Here is a 20177-nt window from a genome sequence, read left to right on the forward strand (position 1 = left end):
TTCTGCTCCAGCTCCATCCGCCGCTGCCGCTCCCGGTCCAGCTCCTGCCGCAGCATCTCCGCGTTGGTTTCCTCTCGCAGCTTCCGGAGCTCCTCCTCTGTGAGGGGAGAGAAGCCCAGGTGAGTGTCACGTGGTCCATTCTGCCCCCCATGCGGAGATGCCGAGAGAGGGCTGGTCTGCAAAGCACTTAGACAACTGGCAACAGCAGCTCTCTTGCTCCTTCCTTGGGGGCACACCCGCAGGAGTCTATCAACCGGGGCTCCTCTTACACAGTCAGGGCAAGATCTGGGGCAAAGCAAGGGTGGGAGTGTCTTTACTAAATGAAACCCATTCAAGATAGACACACCAAAGGCATTTCACCAAACCACCTCCACGGGGGCAGGACACCCCGAGGAAGGGATGCTGGCGGCACTCGGTCACTCCACAGACACACGTGCAGCAGGTGCAGTTCTGGGAGGTCTCGGCCGCAGAGCAAAGCCCATGTGAGGGGCAGAGAGCTCCGCCACCTGGCTGCTGACCACCTGAGAACCACGCGGCGGGACGGCGAGGCGTACAGTGGCAGGTGAGCGGGTGCTCGAGAGAAGCCGCAGCAAGGTGTGTCTGAGTCAGAACCTGGATGAACAGAAGGTCGCGGGCCGGCAGGGTAGGGGTGGGGGGGAGAGTGTGGGGTGCAGAGGGAGCAGCCCTGGTGAGGTGAAGGCAGGAGGGGCCGTGGGCTGGGGGGAGGGGTCACAGATGAGATGCGGGTGGGGCATCAGAGCCCGGGAAGCCAGAATGAGGACCCGACCTTTATTCCAGGTGTGATGGAAGCCAGCGCCAGGTAGCTGTTGTTCTAACTGAGAGTGTGGGGTGGGCTGAGGAATGGCCCCAAGGATGGGCCATCCTAACCTTGGAAGCTGTGACTAACCACCTTACACGGACAAAGGGACCCTGGGGAAGTGATAAGGACCTTGAGATGGGTGTGTATCCTGGATTACGTGCATGGGACCAAGGGCATCACAATGATGGAAACTCAGGAGGAAGCAGGAGGGTCAGGGGTCAGAGAGAGGAGACAGGAGGGTGCTGTCCCGCTGCCTGTGAAGAGCCAGGGGCACGGGCAGCGTCTAGAGCTGGAAGAGTCAAGGACACAGTCTCCCCCGGAGCCTCCAGAAGGAAGACGGCTCTGCCCGCATCTTGGCTTGAGCTCTGTGACACTCATTTCAGACCTCTGGCCTCTGAACTGTAAGAGTTAAGGAGGCTACTTTAAGCCCCCAGTCTGTGGAAATCTGTTGCAGAGGGCGACAGGAACCTCATACACACGTGGCTGCACACGCCCTGAGTGGACGTCGCTCTGCATTTCTGCACGACCGGACACCGCACGACGACACCACACAACACAAGAGATCCGTGAGCAGCCACCCAGCTCACACTCCTGAGGACGGGTCTCCTCCCACCTCCAGGCTGGAGCCGCAGTGAAGACACAGACCCTCTGGGCCTCCGGACCCAGGGCGGCCTGAGCTTAGTGAGGAAGGGGGCCTCAGAGAGCACCGTGGACAGGGAGGTGATCAGGACCACGGATGGCCACCCCTCTGACGGCTGGGCCCAAAGAGCAGAAGGAGAAGGGTGTGCAAGAAGGTTCCAGAACCCGCTTTGCATACAGCCTAGTCCTGCACTTTTTGTGTCTCCCACAAAGCACCCCAGCTACCTCTACTGAAGACATGAGATGAAGAGGCATCGATGAAGAGGCCCAGTCCAGCCTGACGCAAGTCTTGCACTTTGGTGGGAGACACAGATGCTCCCGAGCTAGGTCTGGTCCAGGGCGGGGATTCCAGCTCTCCTCCGACCTGGGCACTGACGGTGGGGTAGGGGGCCTAGCCAGGCTGCAGGGACGACGGGAGCAAAGAGCCCAAGGGGGGTGGGGCTAAGGAAAGACCCACCGTGGGAGAACACGCGTGTACCGCCCGCCGTGCACGTGCCCGGGCAGCGCCGGCCATGCAGGAGGCCCCAGGTCACAAGCAGAGGCAGACGGGAGCTGGTCCTGCTGCAGGCCCAGACCAGAGCCCCCGGCAGCGGGAAGCATCTCGCGCTGACTCGAGAGTGAGGGCTCACGTCTGTAGCAACGTGGATGCAACTAGAGATGATCGTGTCAGTGAAGTAAGTCGGAGAAAGACAGACAACCTGCGACATCACTCACACGTGGAATCCAGAATATGACACAAATGAGCCGATCTCAGAAACAGAAACAGACTCAGGGACACAGAGAACAGTCTGGTAGTTGCCAAGGGGAAGCGGGTGCCTGGGGGAAGGATGGAGTGGGAGTCTGGGGTTAGCAGACGTAAGCTATTATATACAGAATGGATAAACAACAGGGTCGTACTGTAAAGCCCAGGGAACTATGGGATAGTTATATCAATATGCTGGGACAAACCAAAATGGAGAAGAATATAAAAAAGAATGTATATATAACGGAATCACTTTGCTGTACAGCAGTAATTAACACTGTAAATCAACGATAAATTTAAAAAGTTTTAAAGTTAGGGCTCAGGAGCTTCCCTGGTGGCACAGTGATTGAGAGTCCGCCTGCCGATGCAGGGGACGCGGGTTAGTGCCCCAGTCCGGGAAGATCCCACATGCCGCGGAGCGGCTGGGCCCGTGAGCCATGGCCGCTCAGCCTGCGCGTCCAGAGTCTGTGCTCCGCAACGCGAGAGGCCACAATAGTGAGAGGACCACATACTGCAAAAATAGACAGATAGATAGATAGATAAATAGATTAGATATATATATATATAAAAGTTAGCACTCAGCACTGGGCCTTGGTGTCAGTCTACACCGTGCACCTGAGAGCCCCGAGCACTTGCTGCGTGAGTGAGTGAAGGGGTCCTGCTCTCCGCCCCCGCCCCCCAGAAGTGAGCACAGCCCAGCTACAACCAGGACCCTTGTCCTCCAGGTGGGGAACTCCTTCGCCATCCCGCAAAGCCCCTCCCCACTCGGTCGCCCCACAGACATCTGGGGAATGACAGGTAGCTGCAGGCAACTTCTCCAGGACCCCGCCCCAAGTCCTTTGTACGATGGAATTACTGTAAGAGGCGATCAAGTCCACCTGGAAATCTTAGGTCACTTCCCTCAGGCCTCAGGCTCCTGCAGATACGAGACCCAAGTCACGTCAGAAATCACTTTTTCTTGTTTCTAAACCGGTACATGGTGGGCTCGTTCCCATCACAGCCCCACGACGACACAGTCCTCATCCCTCTGCCCACCTCCTGCATTTCCTGGACGTGAGCCCTCACTCCTCAGCGTTCTCAAAGGTGTGACCCTGGAGGAGCCACCGCCCACCCGGGACAGGCAGGCCCCAGACTCACGGAGGGCAGAGGACCTGGCGCTACGAAGAGGCATACGAGGCCGCCGCCACCCCCCTCGCTCGGCTCCACCGGGGCCCTAGGGCAAGGCTGCCCACGTGCAAATGGGGCAGTGGTGCAGCAGGGACACAGCCACAGCAGCCGCAGCGCAGGCCATGGCCCAGCTACAAAGCCATGTGGAGTCACATTCTCAACAGACACCATTCCCCACGCGACAGTGTGTCGAGGGCCAAGACCAGAGATCGGCCCCTCCGCGGGCAGCTGCTTTGGGCCAACGATCCCGTTTCCACTTTTCTGCAAACAGCTAAAGCTGCAAAACAAACCTGACGGCCTGGGCCAGGCTGGACCAGAGCAGCTCAGAGCCCGCATCAGCCGCTCCACCAGTGAGCACTGGGCAGCCTCGTGTACCAGGCACGCTCCGGACACTCGTGATAAAGAAGTGACCCAAACAGAGAGCCACCCTCGGCGGGGGGCGGGGGCAGGTTGGGCCGTAGGAACAGCCCTGGTCAGTGAGCCTGAGCTGAGGGCAGACGTGAGCAGGGCTGCGGAGAAGGACTGAGCCCCGTGCACCTGAGGGGGGAGCGTCCAGGCAGCAGGGGTAGCACCTGCCAGAGCCCTTGAAATGGTCCCGGGCAAAGGACCACACGGGCTCCCACGGGGCGGGGCTGTGCTCGCCTACCTGCAGCTCAGCCAGCGGTCAGTATGCTTTCCCCGGAGACCCAACTCCTCCCCCTCCCCAGTCCCTCGGTGACAATGACAACAGCCTACACTGGTGAGGCGCTGGCTCCTGAGCGCCCTCTGCAGGGTGTAACTCAGCAGCAGCTGCAACCACAGGGCCTGCCCGACCCTGCGGGTGCCGCCAGCTCTGGCCCCAGGAGCTCCAGCAGGTGGGCCTCTGTGCCCGGTCCGCAGCGTCCACAGCGCGGGAGCCCCCGGGGAGCGTCAGCCGGCGGCAGGATGAACCCCGGATGCCCAGCCCATGGCCCCCACCAGCCATGTCCAAGCGGGGCCTTTCCAACAGCCTCAGGGAAAACAGACCGAGCAGCACCCCCCGCCCCCCGCCCGGACAGAGGAACGTGAACTCTGACAGCAGTGACAGAGGGACGACCCTCCCCGGGCCCGGGAGGTCGGCAGACTTCCGAGCCAGCACCAAGACGGCCCAGGGTCAGGGTCACCGGCCTACCGGGTGGAACCGAGGCTGGTGTATGTGCAGCAGCGGGCTCCAGGTTCTGGCTGAGGGTCAGCTCACTGCTCCCTCTACCCAGAAGTCAGCCCCATCCATGTGTGGCGTGTGGCAGCCATGGTCCGGGTGGTGGATCACAGACCACCCCAATCGTGGGGCTGACAGGCCGCAATGGAAATTCCCACAGGAGAAGCCTCACTTGGGCAAGTCCCAAAAGGCATTCCTGAGACCTCAGAATGTGACCAACTAACTCACCAAAATCAGGGGCGTGGACTGGAGCCCAGGGAGGCCAGGATCCACTGCCCTCACTGCCGGTCCAGTGAGACCCTCGCTGGCTGCTGGAGCCTGCTTTCTGGACAGGATGGGGCTCAGGGGGACCCAGCAGGTTCTTCTCCTGTCCTGGCCACCTCACTGAGCCCAAGACCCCAAAATTCAGGCCAAGGTCAGTATGACAGCCCCAGGTCCCAGAAACAGACGGACTGGCAGAGCGGCCGTTGTCTACACGGCGGCCACCCCGCCCCGTGCAGGCAGAGCCATGGGGAGACCCTGCTGCCTCTTGGGGGCGTCCAGGGTGGGGGCAGGAAGGAGAGGCGCCAGCCCCACCTCCCACCTGGAGAGCTCAGAACTCACCCGATTTTGACCCTAACAAGGGGCAGATATTTAGGCTTGCTGAGTGCCGGGATCCACATGCTCGGTAAATATTTGGAGTCCTCGGGGCCTCCCGCGCTGCCCCTCCTGCTGGGCTCTGCCCTGATCTGGCCATGTGGCTCAGCATTCTTCGGGGCCCTGTGGCCCCTCCCACCCCCTGGGAGAAAACCCTCCAGACAAGGGGGCTGAGAGGACACCACACCAAGCCCACAGGGAGCCATCCCACCTGGCTCCTGTTAGCCACGGTCTCCTCCAGAGACCCCCCCCTTCAGTCCTGGGGTGAAGCAGCGCGGCCCTTGCGCCGCCTAGTTTCCCTGAGGACCACGGCCTCCCAACCCGCTGGACTTGGTGCCTCCCAGGGGCACAGAAGAGACTCTGTAAAGGGACTGCACAAAGCGGGGGACCAGGCGGAGGGGCAGCCTCTGCCTAGGGCCTGGGGGACATTTCCAAGACTCAGAAGCAGAGTCCAGCCGGGGCCAGGCAATGAGTGAAGAGCAGAGACCCCTCCCTGCTCCAGGGCTGCGGGAAGCCAGGCCTCAGACCCCCAGCCCCAAGAGGGCCATGCCCCCACCCCTCTCAGTCTGGCTTATTTACAGCAGAGGGGCCCTGTGCCAGGTGCGGATGGGCAGGGCCTTCACCCTCACGTGTCGGGGTTCTTCCTCCAAGCACCCCCAAACCCACCCGCTCTCATCTCGGCTCGCACCCTGCTTCCTAACTGGCACCCCAGCTCTCCTCACACCCTCCACAGTCTGGCTCCAAACAGCAGTCAGAGGCTCCTCTAAAGTGTAAGTCAGAACCTGACACTGTCCTGCCCAAACTGGCCACACAGGGAGTCCTTCCAGCCCAAGGCCACACCCCACTCCCCGCTTCGACGCCCTCTGATCTTGCTCTGACCTTTGCTCTTTGGGTTCAAGCCACAGGAGCCTTCTCTCAGGTGCCCAAATGCCTCCACAGTCAGACCCCACCCCAGGACCTTTGCACCTGCTGGTGCCCCTCGACCTCAGTGCTGGCTCAAGTGCCATTTTCCCCCAGAGAGACGCCCCTGACCCCCCTTCCATCTTATGTGGCCCTTTGTCATCTTCTCTTGTGGGTCCTGCTTTTTCCTGTCAGGGACAACACGGGTCCTCCCCAGGGTGCTGGGAGGGGATCCCCTCAGGTGACACAGCTCCACAGGGAGGGGCTCAGCAAACATGACCCCTGGTAAGCACGCCACATTCCTAAGTCACGTTCAGCTGCAGGATGCCCCAACTCAGGCCCCAGAGAGAGGACCCCGTCTGATTCACCGTCTGTGACGGCCCAGGACGCAGCCTGGCTCAAGGGGAAGCCAGGACAGATGCAGTGAATGGACACTGGGCAGTGGGGACAGCAGAGCAAGTTCTCAGCAAGTGAACTGCAGGATGCACGCACCAGGCTGGTCGAGAACCAGGCAGAGAGGACACCAGTGGGAGGGGAGGGCCATGGTGGGAATTCAGCAAACAGTGCCAAGAGTGAGTGGCCGGCCACCAGCATCTGAGGGACGTCTGCATCCTGCACGCCAGGCCCGCGGGCCCCAAACCTCGGGCCTCAGCCTCCCCCGGCCTCGTACTGGGGTTCCCGCAGACCCTGGCCCTGAGGACTCAAGGGCATTCGGAGTCCCCACCTGTCATGTCCTGGCACACAGAGCACCTGCTGGGAGGTGGCGGGGGGCACTCAGACGATCGGGGGTCCAGAGCCCTGACACGTAATCCGCTCAGGAGCCCCAGCCTCCGCGGGGACCTCCACTCCGCCCCACACCAAGTCAGCCTGCTCGTGTGGAGAAGCCACTGCCTGCACACAACTCCACGAGCAGATACTCGCTGTGCAAGTGTAACGCACCAGGCTCTGTCAAAGCGGGGACGCTGCCGTGACCGAGCACCCACACCCTGCCCGGATGCCCAGGCACCTCGCCTGCGTGAACTGACCCCAGGGCCACCCAGGTGCAGCGTCCTGCTGGACCCTGCACCCTCGGGAGGCGGGTCTCCTGTCCTGACGCAGGCGGGGCCCTGGGGCCCCCTTCTGAGAGGACGTGCTCCCACCGGCAGTGGGAGAGCCTGGGCCCTGGAGCCACGTGGAGACCCCCTGCCCTCCTGAGCGCCCGCGGAGCACTGCTTAGCCTCCTCCCGCGGGACCCACTTCGGAGGCCTCCAGGAGGGCCTGGCTTACAGCAGGTGCTCGGGTGAAGCTCCCGGGGAGCCCCCGCAGAGACCTGCCCCCTGAGCTCCGGGCGGCTGGCCCTCCGCAGTAGTGAGAGTGTGTCCCCAGGGGGGGCCGCCCCGGGCTCGGCCGGCTGTGCAGGGGCTCCCACCGCCTCTCGAGGACAGGCGTGGGCGGACTCGCAGGCCGGGGAGCTTCACGGGGGGGAAAACAGAGGCGAGGGGCTTCGCGCCACCGCAGCCGGGGTGCCGGGTGCCTTCCCATCCGCTCCTCTGATCCCCATCACCCACACACCCTCCAGTCACCTCTGTGGACCCGAAGGTCAAGGCGCCCCAGACACCTCCTCACGCACAGCGTCATCAGCAGGACACCACATTTTCTTTCTCAACGCCCCCGAACTCCCTTCCCCACGCCACTCACCTGCGAGGGGTCAAGTGCAGCTGGTTCCCCCCATATGGAGACGGCCAGCCAGGCCGCTGTGCACACGTGTGGACACGCAGCTCCCGTCCTAAGCTCCCGGCATGCTCCTCGCCGGCTTGCAAGCGTGTCTGGGACTCCAGTCCTGGAGGCAAGGGGGCCTCGGGCCATGTCCTCTTAACCTGGGCTCCGGACAAAGCCCCCTCAGCCCTGCCCTTCCCATGGGCACCATCCCCCCTCTAGCTGCCCCTTGCTCTCCTGGGCCTTCCCGGGGGCGGACGCTCTGTGGGGCTGAGACCAGCGGGCTCCTCCCTCCTCACTCCTCAAAGCCACCCCCCCCCGCCCCCCCCCCCCAGCCAGCCAGCGGAAAAAAAACGCAGACAAGGATGCTTGGGTACAGCCTGGCAAATCCACTCGTCCCAATTCACAGCAAACGTAAGAAGCCTTCCCGCCTCTTCCAGGTGCCCCCTCTCCTGGGGGCACAAAGACAGCTAAATAAATAAAACCCAGTGAATGGCTCCCCCGAGGCCACGCAACTCTCCTTACGCCTGCAACGATGATTAGACCCCACGACAGTTGATATTACGGGTCTGCTCCCTCCGGCTACATATTTAGGTCAACTGCAGTGCAGAGCACAGCTGGCTACTCGCACAGGACAAAGACGACACAAATCCCTGCAATCAATTTTCCTCCTCCTCTCGGATAGAGAAGAAACAGGAGGCCAGCTTCCCACCAGGCAGAAAGCGCTGAGCTGCTCACTCAGAAGGCGGCCTTGCCTTGGGCAGCCGCCCAGCGGGACCCCTGTCCCCAGGGGCCGTCAGGGCCCGTGGCAGCTGGCTCTCCGCGGGCTGCCCTCCAAGCTCAGAGCCCAGCTCGTGGCCTCTTCCGCAGTGGCCTGGCCTTCTGGCCGCCGGCCCCGGATACCACCTGCGGCAGCAAAGGGCTCCCCTCGTGCCCCTGCTCTGTCAGTCGGGGGCCAGGAGGGTCTCCTGCAGGTGGGGACAGGGGTGCAACGTCACACACAGGGCCCCCCCACCATGTTGATCTCCTGCCGCTGCTGTAATAAGTGACCACAGACGGAGCGTTCGAGTATGCCCTCTCACAGCTCTGGAGGTCAGAGTCTGAAATGGGCCTCGAGCGGCTCAAGTCCAGGTGTGGGCAGGGCTGGCTCCAGGAGAAAGCCCACTTCCTGGCCCCTTCTCCTTCTAGAGGCACCCACATTCCTTGGCCGCTGACCCCTCGCCATCAGGGACATCACCCCGACCTCTGATTCCATTGTCAACTCTCCTCCTCTTTCTCTGACCACACCCCCCCCACCTCCCTCTCACAAGGACCCTTGTGACGACACTGGGTCCACCTGGATTAACCCAGGCCCATCTCCGCAGCTCAGATCCTTAACTCAACCACGTCTGCGAAGCCCCTCTGGCCCCATAAGGTGACACAGTCACAGGCTCTGGGGGTTAGGATGAGGACATTGTGGGGAGCCACGACCCTGCCCACCACACTCCCCCTGAGACGATGCTCTTGGGCCAAGGAGGCTGAGCTGGCTCTGGGAGGGGGGACCATCCCCCCTCTTTCCACCAAGCCCAGAGAGGGTCTTCCCGCCCCCAGAGACCCCGCAGGCTGTAAGAAGAGTCCTCCTTTAGCAGGTCAAGTGGCCCCTGGGGAGCGCTGGGGGTCCTGGCTGGCCCCCTCCCCCCCACCTCTCTGCTCCTCGCCTCTGGCTGTGCCCCAAATGCCCCCACTGACGACGCTTCCACTGCCTTGGCCAAACTCTCACAGTGAGCAGTGCCAGCGCAGAGCGTCCTGGCGTCACGCCTGCCACTTCCGCAAGCGCGTCCTGACACAGGCCCACTCTCGGGCCACTCTCCTGAGCCTCTCTGCACCTCTGCAGCCACGCAGGTGGGCCAGGAAAGGTAGCTTCATACCTGCCGGCAGCTAAGTCACAGGCCGGGGTCCCAGGAGTAGAAGCCACAGCCCGGCAAGGCGGGAAGGGTCTGTGCACCAGCAGTCACAGGGTCCACCTGGGTCACGTGGCACAGCTCCCAGCCCGATGATCCTCTCCTTTTCAAGACCTGCTGCCGGCTCTGTGGCATCTGCTGACCCGGCAGATGGCCGGGGCCGGCCAGGGGATGGGAAGGAAGCCTGCAGGAGGCCAGGGGAGCCAGAATACCTGCCCAGGATAGGATTCAGAACCCCCGAACCTTCCAAGATTGGAGGGCACGCCCGGGAGAGAGACGTCTGCACCGTAATTCATCAATTCCCTCACTGGGCCCCCGCTCAGCAGGACACCCACGTGAGCGAAGCCCAGCAGCCAGGTGCACGGTCCCGAAGGGAAACCAGGGCCAGCTCCGCGGGGGGTGCAGCCTGCCCCACCCACCTCCCACAGAGCAGGCAGGCAGCAGACTGTAACAGGGAGAAGGGGGAGGCCCGGGTTGCTCTGGGAGCCCAGAGGGACCCTCACACAGGTGTCCAATGTGACTTTCTAAAGCTTGGCTTCTGTATCCAAAATGCCCCCTTCACGCAGCCCAGAGCATACTCTCATAGGAGCTTTCAGGGACCCCAACCAGCGTGCTGAGAAACCAGTGCTTTCAAAGGGAGAGGCAAAATGAGTTACAGGCGTGGAGCCCCGCACACAGGAGAGCAGCTCCGTGCGGCAAAGCGTTTCTTGCAGCACTCACCCGCCAGGATGGCCGGCCCACCCACGCGGTCCAGCCTTCATGCCTCCCCAAGCCTACAAGGAAAAGGGCAGGGACAGCACCTGACCAGCGATTCCAGGTGCACCCCTATCGGCCCAGGCCACCCTGACTGGCTCAGGGAGACAGAGGGGACGCCTGGGCTCGTGCCCACCCATGCCCAGGCAGCAGGGCCATAGCCCAGCCCACTACCCCAGCCCCCAGGGAAGCCACCAGGAGGAAGGAACACAGCTCTGAGGCTATTTTTAAACCTGTAAAAGTAGAACTGTCAAGCAAGAGTCCTCTTGGCACACAATTCAACAGGCCGAGCCACAGCCAAAAATAAAAATCAAGTGATAATCCTTAAATAAAACTCCTTCCCACCAGCCAGGTGTGCAAGGGCAGGGGCCACTCGCAAAGCTGTTTCTGGGTCCTGGCCAGGTGGCAGGCTGCACACCTGGAGGCCCCACCCCATGGTCCTAGGCTCTGCCCTTCACCTCTCTCCTCAACTCTCCCCAGACTGAACTCTCCCGGCCTCCCAGCTAAATCTGGATCCCCCCACCCTGTGACCTCGGACCTTTCTAGAAAGCAGAGCCACGCCCTCCCAAAGTGCCAGGTATCGGGTCCTGAACCGAGGGCATGCTTGCAGCAACCAGTAAAGAAACAGCCAAGTCAGCCCCCTCCCTTCCTGCAGCCTCTCCCCGCGAGGAAAACAGTTCATCGGGGAAAGGCCGTGCTTTCGTGGTAAGCTTCCGTTTGCAATTTTCCCAGCGTTTACTCACCGCTGCGTTCCTTGCTGCTGGATGCAGAGTTAGGGTTTATGGAACGATGAACAAACCATCACCCACCGCGCTGATGGCCTGGTCACCAGGAAGCGGTGCCGCTTTAAGCTCTTACGTGCCCACACGACAGGCTGCAGCCTAGATGCTGGCACACCACTGCCTTTCACATACATTTTAGGAAACTGACTGGGGGTCTGGGGTGAAGAGGCAGTGCATTAAAACGTTTCTCATGTAAAATAAGAAGGAACAGGATCCCAGCCAGAGTTTCCACCCAGAACAGCTGACTTTCAGGAACCGACGACCGCCTTTCAGCAAGAGGTGACGCGCGGCTCTGACGGCCAAGGTCCGGGCTCCAGGGCCCTGGCCAGCACCGAACCAGGAAATATGTGTATGCCCAGCCCCCATGCCCGCTCCTCCCTGTGCCCGAGCTCTCAGGGCCCAGGCAGGGGACGTGCCCTGCTGGGCGCTGAGCCAGGACCGCCTGGTGGGCCAGCTCGCCTCTGTCCAGCGAGGAGGCAGGGCCGGACACCTGCAGGGATAAGCAAGGAGCAGGTTCCCACCAGGCAGCAGGACTGACCTAGAAATATGCAACTCAGAGCCAGCCCAGTGGGTCAGACACGCCGTTTTCTTTGGGGCCAATTTCATTTTTTTCCCAGATAAGTCCTCTATGATATGGACATGCAGTCTCATCTCTTGTCTTCATCTGCCGGTTATCCGATCTGTTTGCTCCCTTCCCATCTGTCTGGGTCACCTATTTGTAGTCCTCACGAAAGGGCAGAAACCACTTGACAAGCGCATCACTGCAGGGTCAGAACCGCCCGACCCCCCATTTGTAGTCCTCACGAAAGGGCAGAAACCACTTGACAAGCGCGTCACTGCAGGGTCAGAACCGCCCGACCCAGCCTCTGGCACTGGGAGTTTATCCTCAGCTCAACATCACCGAATACACAGGAGGAGCAGAGTTTTTTTAAAAAGCCAGACTGGGACTTCCCTGGTGGTGCAGTGGTTAAGAATCCACCTGCCAGTGCAGGGAAGACAGGTTCGAGCCCTGGTCCGGGAGGATCCCACGTGCCGCGGAGCAACTAAGCCTGTGCGCCACGACTACTGAGCCGGCGCTCGAGAGCCCGTGAGCCACAACTACTGAGCCCGCGTGCTGCAACTACTGAAGCCCACGCGCCTAGAGCCCGTGCTCCGCAACAAGAGAAGCCACCACAACGAGAAGCCCGCGCACCGCAACGAAGAGTAGCCCCCGCTCACCGCAACTAGAGAAAGCCCGCGCACAGCAACAAAGACCCAGCGCAGCCATAGATAAATAAATAAATTTATATATTTTTTAAAAAGCCAGACCCCCAGAGGGACATCTGCAGGCCCGGGCCCAAAGGGGCGGGCCCGGAGGTATCCGATCAATGCCACACCTAACCCATCCCTGGCCGGCTTCGGGTGGCTGCCCCATCGGACGCCTCTAGCAGCGGGCAGCTCCCGCGCTGCTGTTTTCAGTGGTGAGAACGGGCGTCCTCAGCCTGAATCACCCAGACTGGCATCCAGAAACTTCCTTCCCTCCAGGCCCCTCTGTTCAGCCTTGGCATCCAGAGGGAGGCCCTCAGGCCACAGGAGGCAGACAGCCGCCCTCCTGCCACCTCCCTGGCCACCTTCTCCAGGAAGCCCTCCCAGGGGGGTCACAGCCGGCCACACTGACCCACTGCGTGTTGGGGCAGGAAGGGGAGCTCCCGGGAGCAGAGGGGCTCAGGAGCAAAGGGCCCCTTTCCCAGAGGCACCCTCTCCAGGAACCACCACAGTGTGTCTGGCACCTGTGTCGGTGGCTCAGAGATGATGGATCCCTGTCCCGAAGGCTCAAGCCCCCAGGGTGTGGCTGAGGGGACCACCCTCCAAGCACGCCCATCCAGAGAGGAGTCCACAGGCCTCACGTCAAGCGGGGAAGAAGAAACTTCTCGGCAACACAGAACCTGCACACGGGTCAGGGACCCTCGGGCTTAGCCCAGCACCCAGGAGGCCCCGGACCCCTGACACCCCATAAGCACTTTCCCTCTAAGCTCCATATTCCACGCCAAGTCACCTTCAGGAAGAGCCTGTGTGTGCAGCTTACAACGCTGGAGAATCTCCCTTCCCAGAGCCTGCGCCCAGCGGGTGATCGATACATGCACACCCCTGCTCAGAAACTACGGAGGAGCATGTGTTTGTGCTCAAAAAGCGGTAACAACCGAGATGCATTTCGGGCTAAATGAAAATGGACGATGCTTTGCATTTATTTATGTGCTTCTTTAACAAATTTAGGATCCTGCCCCCAGTCCCGAGCCGGGACGCACTTCAATTTCCCATTCTTCATCCTCTGCCACCTTCTCCCGGGAACATTTGTGCTCTTCAATATTTAATAACCGAAGAAAGCCGCTCTGAACCTGGGCTATTTCCTCTTCTCCGAGAATAACAGTCTGCTTCTGGAGAAAAAGTACTACAGGTAATTAAATGGAACTTTAACACTGACCACGTAGGCGTTTTACGGATGGGGGCAACCAGGCCCTGAATGGTGAAATGTCCACGGCTACCTGATCACTCGGGGCTGAGTCAGAACCAGAAGCCTGGGTCCCCACTCCAGAGCAAGGCTCCCCATCACCGCGGCCCCCTGCAGACCAGGGGTGGCCACCCTAGCACAAGATGTAGGTTCAGCAGCGACCAAAACATCTCTATGGGTCCCAAGGGGGGACTACATCCTTTCCTCCACACTGTACTCCCCTGGGTACTGAGACGGAAGCGAGAGTGCAGGGAGGGACAGTCTCTCTGTGCAAACTCCAGCTCTGACCAGGTTTCCCTGCAAGGCATCCCTCCAAGCACTGAGCTCCTATTAGATCCAGGGCATCACGCTAGATCCTCAGGGTATAGAAATAAGTGTGGCCCGTGCACTCAAGGCACAGACCGCCTGCTGAGAACCACCTGTAACTATGTAACAGGGAACAGGGAGCAGGCAGGTTACCCACACCCTACAGCCACAGGGCAGATGCAGATGGAACACGGAACAGGGGACAGCTTTGAGAACCATTTTGGAGGGACCTCCAGGATGTGATGTCGGTGTGGAGAAAGTGAAAACACACAGACATTTATCTAACGGGGGTGGTAGGCCAAATATGCATATTTGCTTCTATAAAAATTCAATGGAAGGAGAGACTGTACAATTAAAAGACAACTGGTTATCTACAGGGGAAGAGAAGGAATGAGGGTTACAGGGAGAGAAACCTTATTTCTCTGAAAATACCCTGACTTTGGAACCATGGAAACAATTTTAGATAATTACAAAAATTAATTTAATTTTTTTAAAAATTAACTTTTATTGGAATATAGTTGCTTTACAGTATTAATTTTAAAAAAAACAACAAACGCTCTACAACATGCATATGGGGACAAAATGACATCACAGACCTCCTGGTCAGAGGCACTGTGGACACAGCATCATACCTGTGACACTCTGACCTGAGTCATCCTGAGGAAACAACAGACAAACGCAGACCAGAGGTGGGTCTATCTGAGCACCAATGAGATGATAACCATGGCGATTAAGACTCATTCAACTATGTTTAAATCCATGATCTCATGATGACATCAAAACCCCCCGCCAAAGCCTAACACCCTCACCCTCTGGAGGATGCTCTAAGCAGAGAACCAACTCGTTATTCTGAAAGCTGGAAATATCAAGGAAAAATTCAAGCATGTCTCCTGTCTTTCCTACATGAACTACGTCTTGGGGCAACCAAATAGTTAAGTTTTCAGAAATATTGGGTTAATAAATGGAGAAAGAATGCCAGAAGTCGAACATTACCATTTGCAACCTCTAATGAGATGATGGATGGAAGCCACCATGACCCAGGTGCTGATACAGGACAAAAGAAACGGCCTCAGGAAAGCACGCTCCTCCACCACCACCACAGGGGAGGGAGTCCTCCCAAAGATCCCCCCCAGCCCACCAGTACCAAGGGACAGGGGACACGCTGGCTCATGTGTCGGGACCACGGGGATGCGCTCAGCAAGGTCCAGGGTGGAGACCCCACCCACAGACGGCCTGGTTTCCTCAACAAAGAGCAAAAACAGATGCAGGGAGAACGGGCAGAGTAAAAGACAGGAGAAGTACATCTACCAGTCACAACCTATGGACCTTGTTTGATTCCAGAGTTGCCCGAAAAATGACCAGACAACTGGGGAAATAGGAGCTTAGGTTGGGTATCTGATGATATTCAAGAAACACGTGATTTTTTTTACTTGTAATACTGGACTCAGGACTTTTGTTTTTCAAACAGAGTGAGGGACTTCCCTGGCAGTCCAGCGCTTAGAACTCTGTGCTTCCACTGCAGGGGGGCGCGGGTTCGATCCCTGGTCGGGGAACTAAGATCCCGCAAGCCGCGCGGCACGGCCAAAAAACAAAAACAAAAACCCATGATGAGCTATCTACTAAAATATTTATGGGTCAAATGACAGGATGCTGGCTGGGATTTGCTTCAAAAGACCTGGGGGAGAGGGGCTGTAGGTGGGGGCTTGGAGGGAACCAGCCTGGCCGCGAGCCGATTCTTGCTGAAACCGATGGCAGGTGCATGAGAGGCGCGTTACACCACGTCCTCTATTTCTGATCCACCTAAAATTTCTCATAACTAAAAAAAAATGCCCATAATCATTACCTTCCCCATCCGGCCCCGAGCTGCCAAGGTGGGACTCTGCACTTTTACAACATGAGCTACCCACTGTTTTCCTCTTCTGGTAAAACACAGAGGGCAGACCACGAGGACCAGTCCAAGGACGCCAGCGATGCCGATCCGGAGCCAGGCGGCCTCTTTTCTCTTCCTTTTTTCAACACAGAGCAGGGTGGCCCCAGACAGGCATCCCTGTGGGTCGCAGCTGTCCTGCCCACCCGGCTGCCTGGTGGACACTTGCTCCCCGCCCGCCCCGCCTGTAACCCCTTCTCCTGGAAGCCTCACACTGCCCCTCCCCAGCCGGGGGCAGGGGGCTCCCTGCTGGATGCTCTCACAGACCCTTCCCCTTTCGTTGAGAGCCCTTGACTCTGCGGGTCCCTCGAACCCCGTGAAACCATCAATATCCTCCGCGTGACCCACCAAAGGCACTTTCACAAGGCTCCACCCACTGCTGCCTCGAGCAGGGCCGTCCAGCTCTGCTGCCCAGCACGGCCTCCACCCAGCGGGGCCCGCTCAGCACTGGCGAGACCACCTGGGCTGCCCCGCCGTTCACGCAGAGCCGCCCCACGGGAGCTCCGCAAAGGCCGAGGAGGCCACAGGCACCAGGGCCTGACGAGGCAGGGCCCTCACCGCCCGCACTGCAGGCAGTCCCAGCAGACCCAGCCCGGCCCCGTCTCCCCAGCCAGGTCAGCCACAACCTCAGACTCGCGGGGAGACTGAGTCACTCCATAGTGCCGTCCTCAGAACCTCGGTGCTCGGACCCTGCGGGCGAGCGCTGGCCGGCGGGGTGCAGACGGGCACACGCCCAGAGCTCGTGCGCGTACACACGTGCGTGCACACACACGCTCGCCCAGGGAGGTCCGGACCAGCAAGAGGGGCCTGGGGGGAGACGGGGCTGCAGCACATGGTGGCTGCAAGGTGCACAGAAATGTAGTGAGAGCCACGCCGCCCACCTCTGGGAGGAGAAGGCAGGCCCCCAAGGCTTCCCCCCGCGGCGCTGACACCCCGCCTCCGTTTGCAGGCAACGGGCCCCGCGTGCTGCATGGGCGGCACAGCCGGGGTGCCCACGGCTGGAGCTCAGATGACACTCGTCACATAAACGAGGGAGACACTAGACGAAAGAGGGAGAGGACTCAGGTGGGGACAGAGGGCGGGTGCCTGTGGGCAAGCAAGGGTGCCAGCTGCCTGGTCCCAGGTAGCAGAGGAGGCCCCAGCTGGGCACAATGCCCAAGGGAGGTGCCTTGCCCTGGGCCTCTCCTCATGGCCCAGACGTGACTGGCTCTGGGCACACAGGGGCGAAGCTGCTTCTTCTTCCCTGTATTGTTCCCCTAATAGCATCGCCCACACCCTGCTGTCAGCTGTGAAAACACTGTGTCACATGCGTGGGCTTCAGGGCCAGTCTGCCTGGTTTAAACCCCTACTAGTCAGAAGACTTAACCTACCAGTAGGATCACTTCTCCTAGCCCTGGTGCCTCCGTTTCCTCGTCTGCAAGGCAGGACAGAGGGGTGGTGAGAGGAGTAAAGGCAAGTCACCAAATGAGATCATCTCCGGAAGGAGCCCAGCAGGCCCCTCCAGAACCACCTCTACCATCAACACTACCCAGAGGCCAACACCCCCAGCAGGAGGGCCGACAGTTAAGCAACACAAACGCCAAATGCCAAGGTACCCATGCCCGTGGCCAACAGACAATGAAACCCCACTGTGCCCCCTCCCACACTCCCTCCTTGATGTGCAAACTACACGGAACAGAAAATCTCGGATTCCTCCAAAAGCTCTATTACATGCTGAGTTAAGCATGGCCATGCACCAGATTCACTAAAATAAAGAGAGTTTCCAGGGGCGTCGTATTCCTTCCCCAGTGACGCTCTCTTCGATCTCAGAGTAAAGGCGTCGTAGCCATCCAGACAGGAGCGCTGAGCTTTGCGGAGCAGCAAAGGGAGATGCAGACTCAGGACGCAAAAGGCCATGTGGGGACGTCCACACCCGTCCCCACTGCTAGCCTGGTGACACCTGTTGTGACCCAGCTGCGCTCCGGCAGGACAGCGTCCCCTCTGCCCCTCCGCCCCCCACTGGTACTCACGTAAGAAGTGTTTTTCCAGTAAGGCGATTTCCAGGTGACCTTTGATCTCATTTAAGCGATCAAACTCTGTCCGGTTAAAGTCCTGGACTCCTGCAGCCATGATGAGGGTCCCTGGCCCAGCCTAGAAGGAAAACACCAAGAGCTCAGAGGAGGCTCCCGGAAGCATCCTGGGTCCACATCGACCAGTTCTCTAACGGGTAGCCCCCAAGGACCCCGTTGTCTAGAAGGGCTGGTAAACTGGGCCACTGGCCTAGGAAGACACTGGCTCTGCCTTAGAACTCGCGTCAGTTCACCTCGGCTTCACCTGTCGGTGGAAGGGACATTTCAGACAACAGGGACATCCTCAGAGCCCCGGTGAGGCCGACTGCCAGCAACAGTAAAGGCAAAACCGGAAGCGTGACGCTAAGCCTCTTGACGGTCACAACACAGCTCTCAGGCTGCAGAGGGAAGGAAACCATCAAAACCTGCCCTGGCCCGCGTGGCGACCTCCCAGGAGGAGGGTGGCCTGGCCACAGGGCCTGTCGCCCTGCTGCCCTGGGAGGGGCAGCAACAGGACTCCGGGGAGGTGGGGCAGGGTGCATCCACCTGCCAGGCTCTGAGGTGAGCGAACTCCAAACAGGGGCCTGTCCTTTCCCACAGAGGCTAATTAAAGCCACCACCCGCCATCCCACCGAGCCCAGGGTAGGCTCCGGTTTCAGGCCACCGCTGCCCACTGGAAAGGGATGCGCACGTCGGTACAGCCAGGCCTGCCCGGGGCGCAGCGGGGCTGCCGGCTCACGCCCACCCCACCGCTGACCTGGTGAGGGCAGCACCTGAGCGCCCTGCCGTGCGACGGGGGGATCTGACTCCCCAGTTTTGGTCTCCACGACCACACCCCCAAGGCAGGGAGAGGAAGGGGACACCCGGCATGGACAGGGTCCGTGACAGCCCCGGTGACCGCTCCAGGCACAGGTCATCTACTCGGAGGCCACACCCCGGGAAGCAGCAGCTCACACTGGGGAACAACGGGGGCCGGTAAGACCCTCTAGCCCACGGCTGCCCCGTCCTGGCACGTGACCTCCTGCACTTGCAGCTGCTCTGGCTACCGGGGCGTGAGGTCCCAGAGGGCAGGGACCAGGCCATGTTTACCTGCCCGCCCCGTGGGCCTGGCAGGGGCAGGTACAGGGAGACTGGGCGGTAGGCGAAAAGCAGGGTACGCCCCCTGCTCTGCGTGGGGAAGATGGCCCAGGCTCGCCCATTGGTCCCCGCAGATGAATTTGTCCCTCCCCGGCCCATCCCCAACCTCGGCGCCCAAGATGGTGGCCCCAGAGCAGAGGGCAGAGGCTGGTCCGGAAAGGCGGCTCTACACTGATTCGGAAGCAGAACGCTGGACTCCATTATATCAGCAAGTTCCTACCAAAGCAGGCAGGGCGTCCCGCGGTTTGCAGCCCCGTCTGAACACGTCCTCGGAAGGCTGTGACGCGTGTTAGTCTCTAAGCTGCTGGAATTAAGCTCACCTGGAACTTGCCTTAGAGCTTGAAGAGCTCCTACAGGGGCCCCCGGGTCCAAGACAGCCTGGAACCCTCGTGGCTTTGGCCGGACTCAGTGTCGAAGCTGCAGTAGCTCAGCTGGGCACCCACAGGACGGCAGGGATGGTGAGGACCAGCTCTGGGGAGCCAGACGGCTGGAGGGGGCACCCCGATGTGGATGGCAGGCGCCGGTGGGGTGCCCTGAAATCCTGGGGTCCAAACCCCTCCGCGAGCCCCTTGGGTCCCTCCAGCTGACCCCTTTTCAGACTTGCTGAGAGCAACGCTAAACTTGGGGTCGGGAGCCTGGACTCGGGACCCCCAAGGCTGCAGCGCTGCCGCCACAAAACCGGGCAGGTGGCCTGGCTGCTTCTTCCCCCAGCTTCCCTAGAACCGCATCTCTCCGCGGAGGGACCGGCTTCTACCCCCGGCTCCTGGAGGCGATGCCCGCTGCACCTCCACGTGCGTGGGGTCTCTGCCTCTGCCCCAGCTCTAGGGCTCTGGTCCTCGCCTCCTTGCCCCTCTCCTTACTGGCCTGTCACCAACCACTCGGGGGACCCTGGCCTCAGACCCCTCATCTTTCTCTTCAACGGCCCTCCCCCGACCACAGCCACACCCTGCCCTGGACGTCACCCCACCTCCACCGCTGCGGCCCCCTCGAGCCCATCTGCCCGTCCAGGACCCCCTCCCT

General features: G+C 60.4%; 1 protein-coding gene across 1 annotated transcript in view; it reads right to left on the reverse strand.

The window, feature by feature from the left end:
• Window positions 1–20177, reverse strand: part of GRAMD4 (GRAM domain containing 4) — a 45482-nt gene that overhangs the window by 20226 nt on the left and 5079 nt on the right. Inside the window, exons 3-4 of the mRNA XM_024737398.1 lie at window positions 17982–18102; window positions 2–97 (exon numbers count right to left, since the gene is read on the reverse strand). Coding sequence (XP_024593166.1) covers window positions 2–97; window positions 17982–18102 — 217 coding nt within the window. The remainder of the gene's footprint in view (window position 1; window positions 98–17981; window positions 18103–20177) is intronic.

This window comes from Neophocaena asiaeorientalis, unplaced genomic scaffold, assembly GCF_003031525.2.
Source record: "Neophocaena asiaeorientalis asiaeorientalis breed wild unplaced genomic scaffold, Neophocaena_asiaeorientalis_V1.1 scaffold242, whole genome shotgun sequence".
NCBI lineage: Eukaryota > Metazoa > Chordata > Mammalia > Artiodactyla > Phocoenidae > Neophocaena > Neophocaena asiaeorientalis.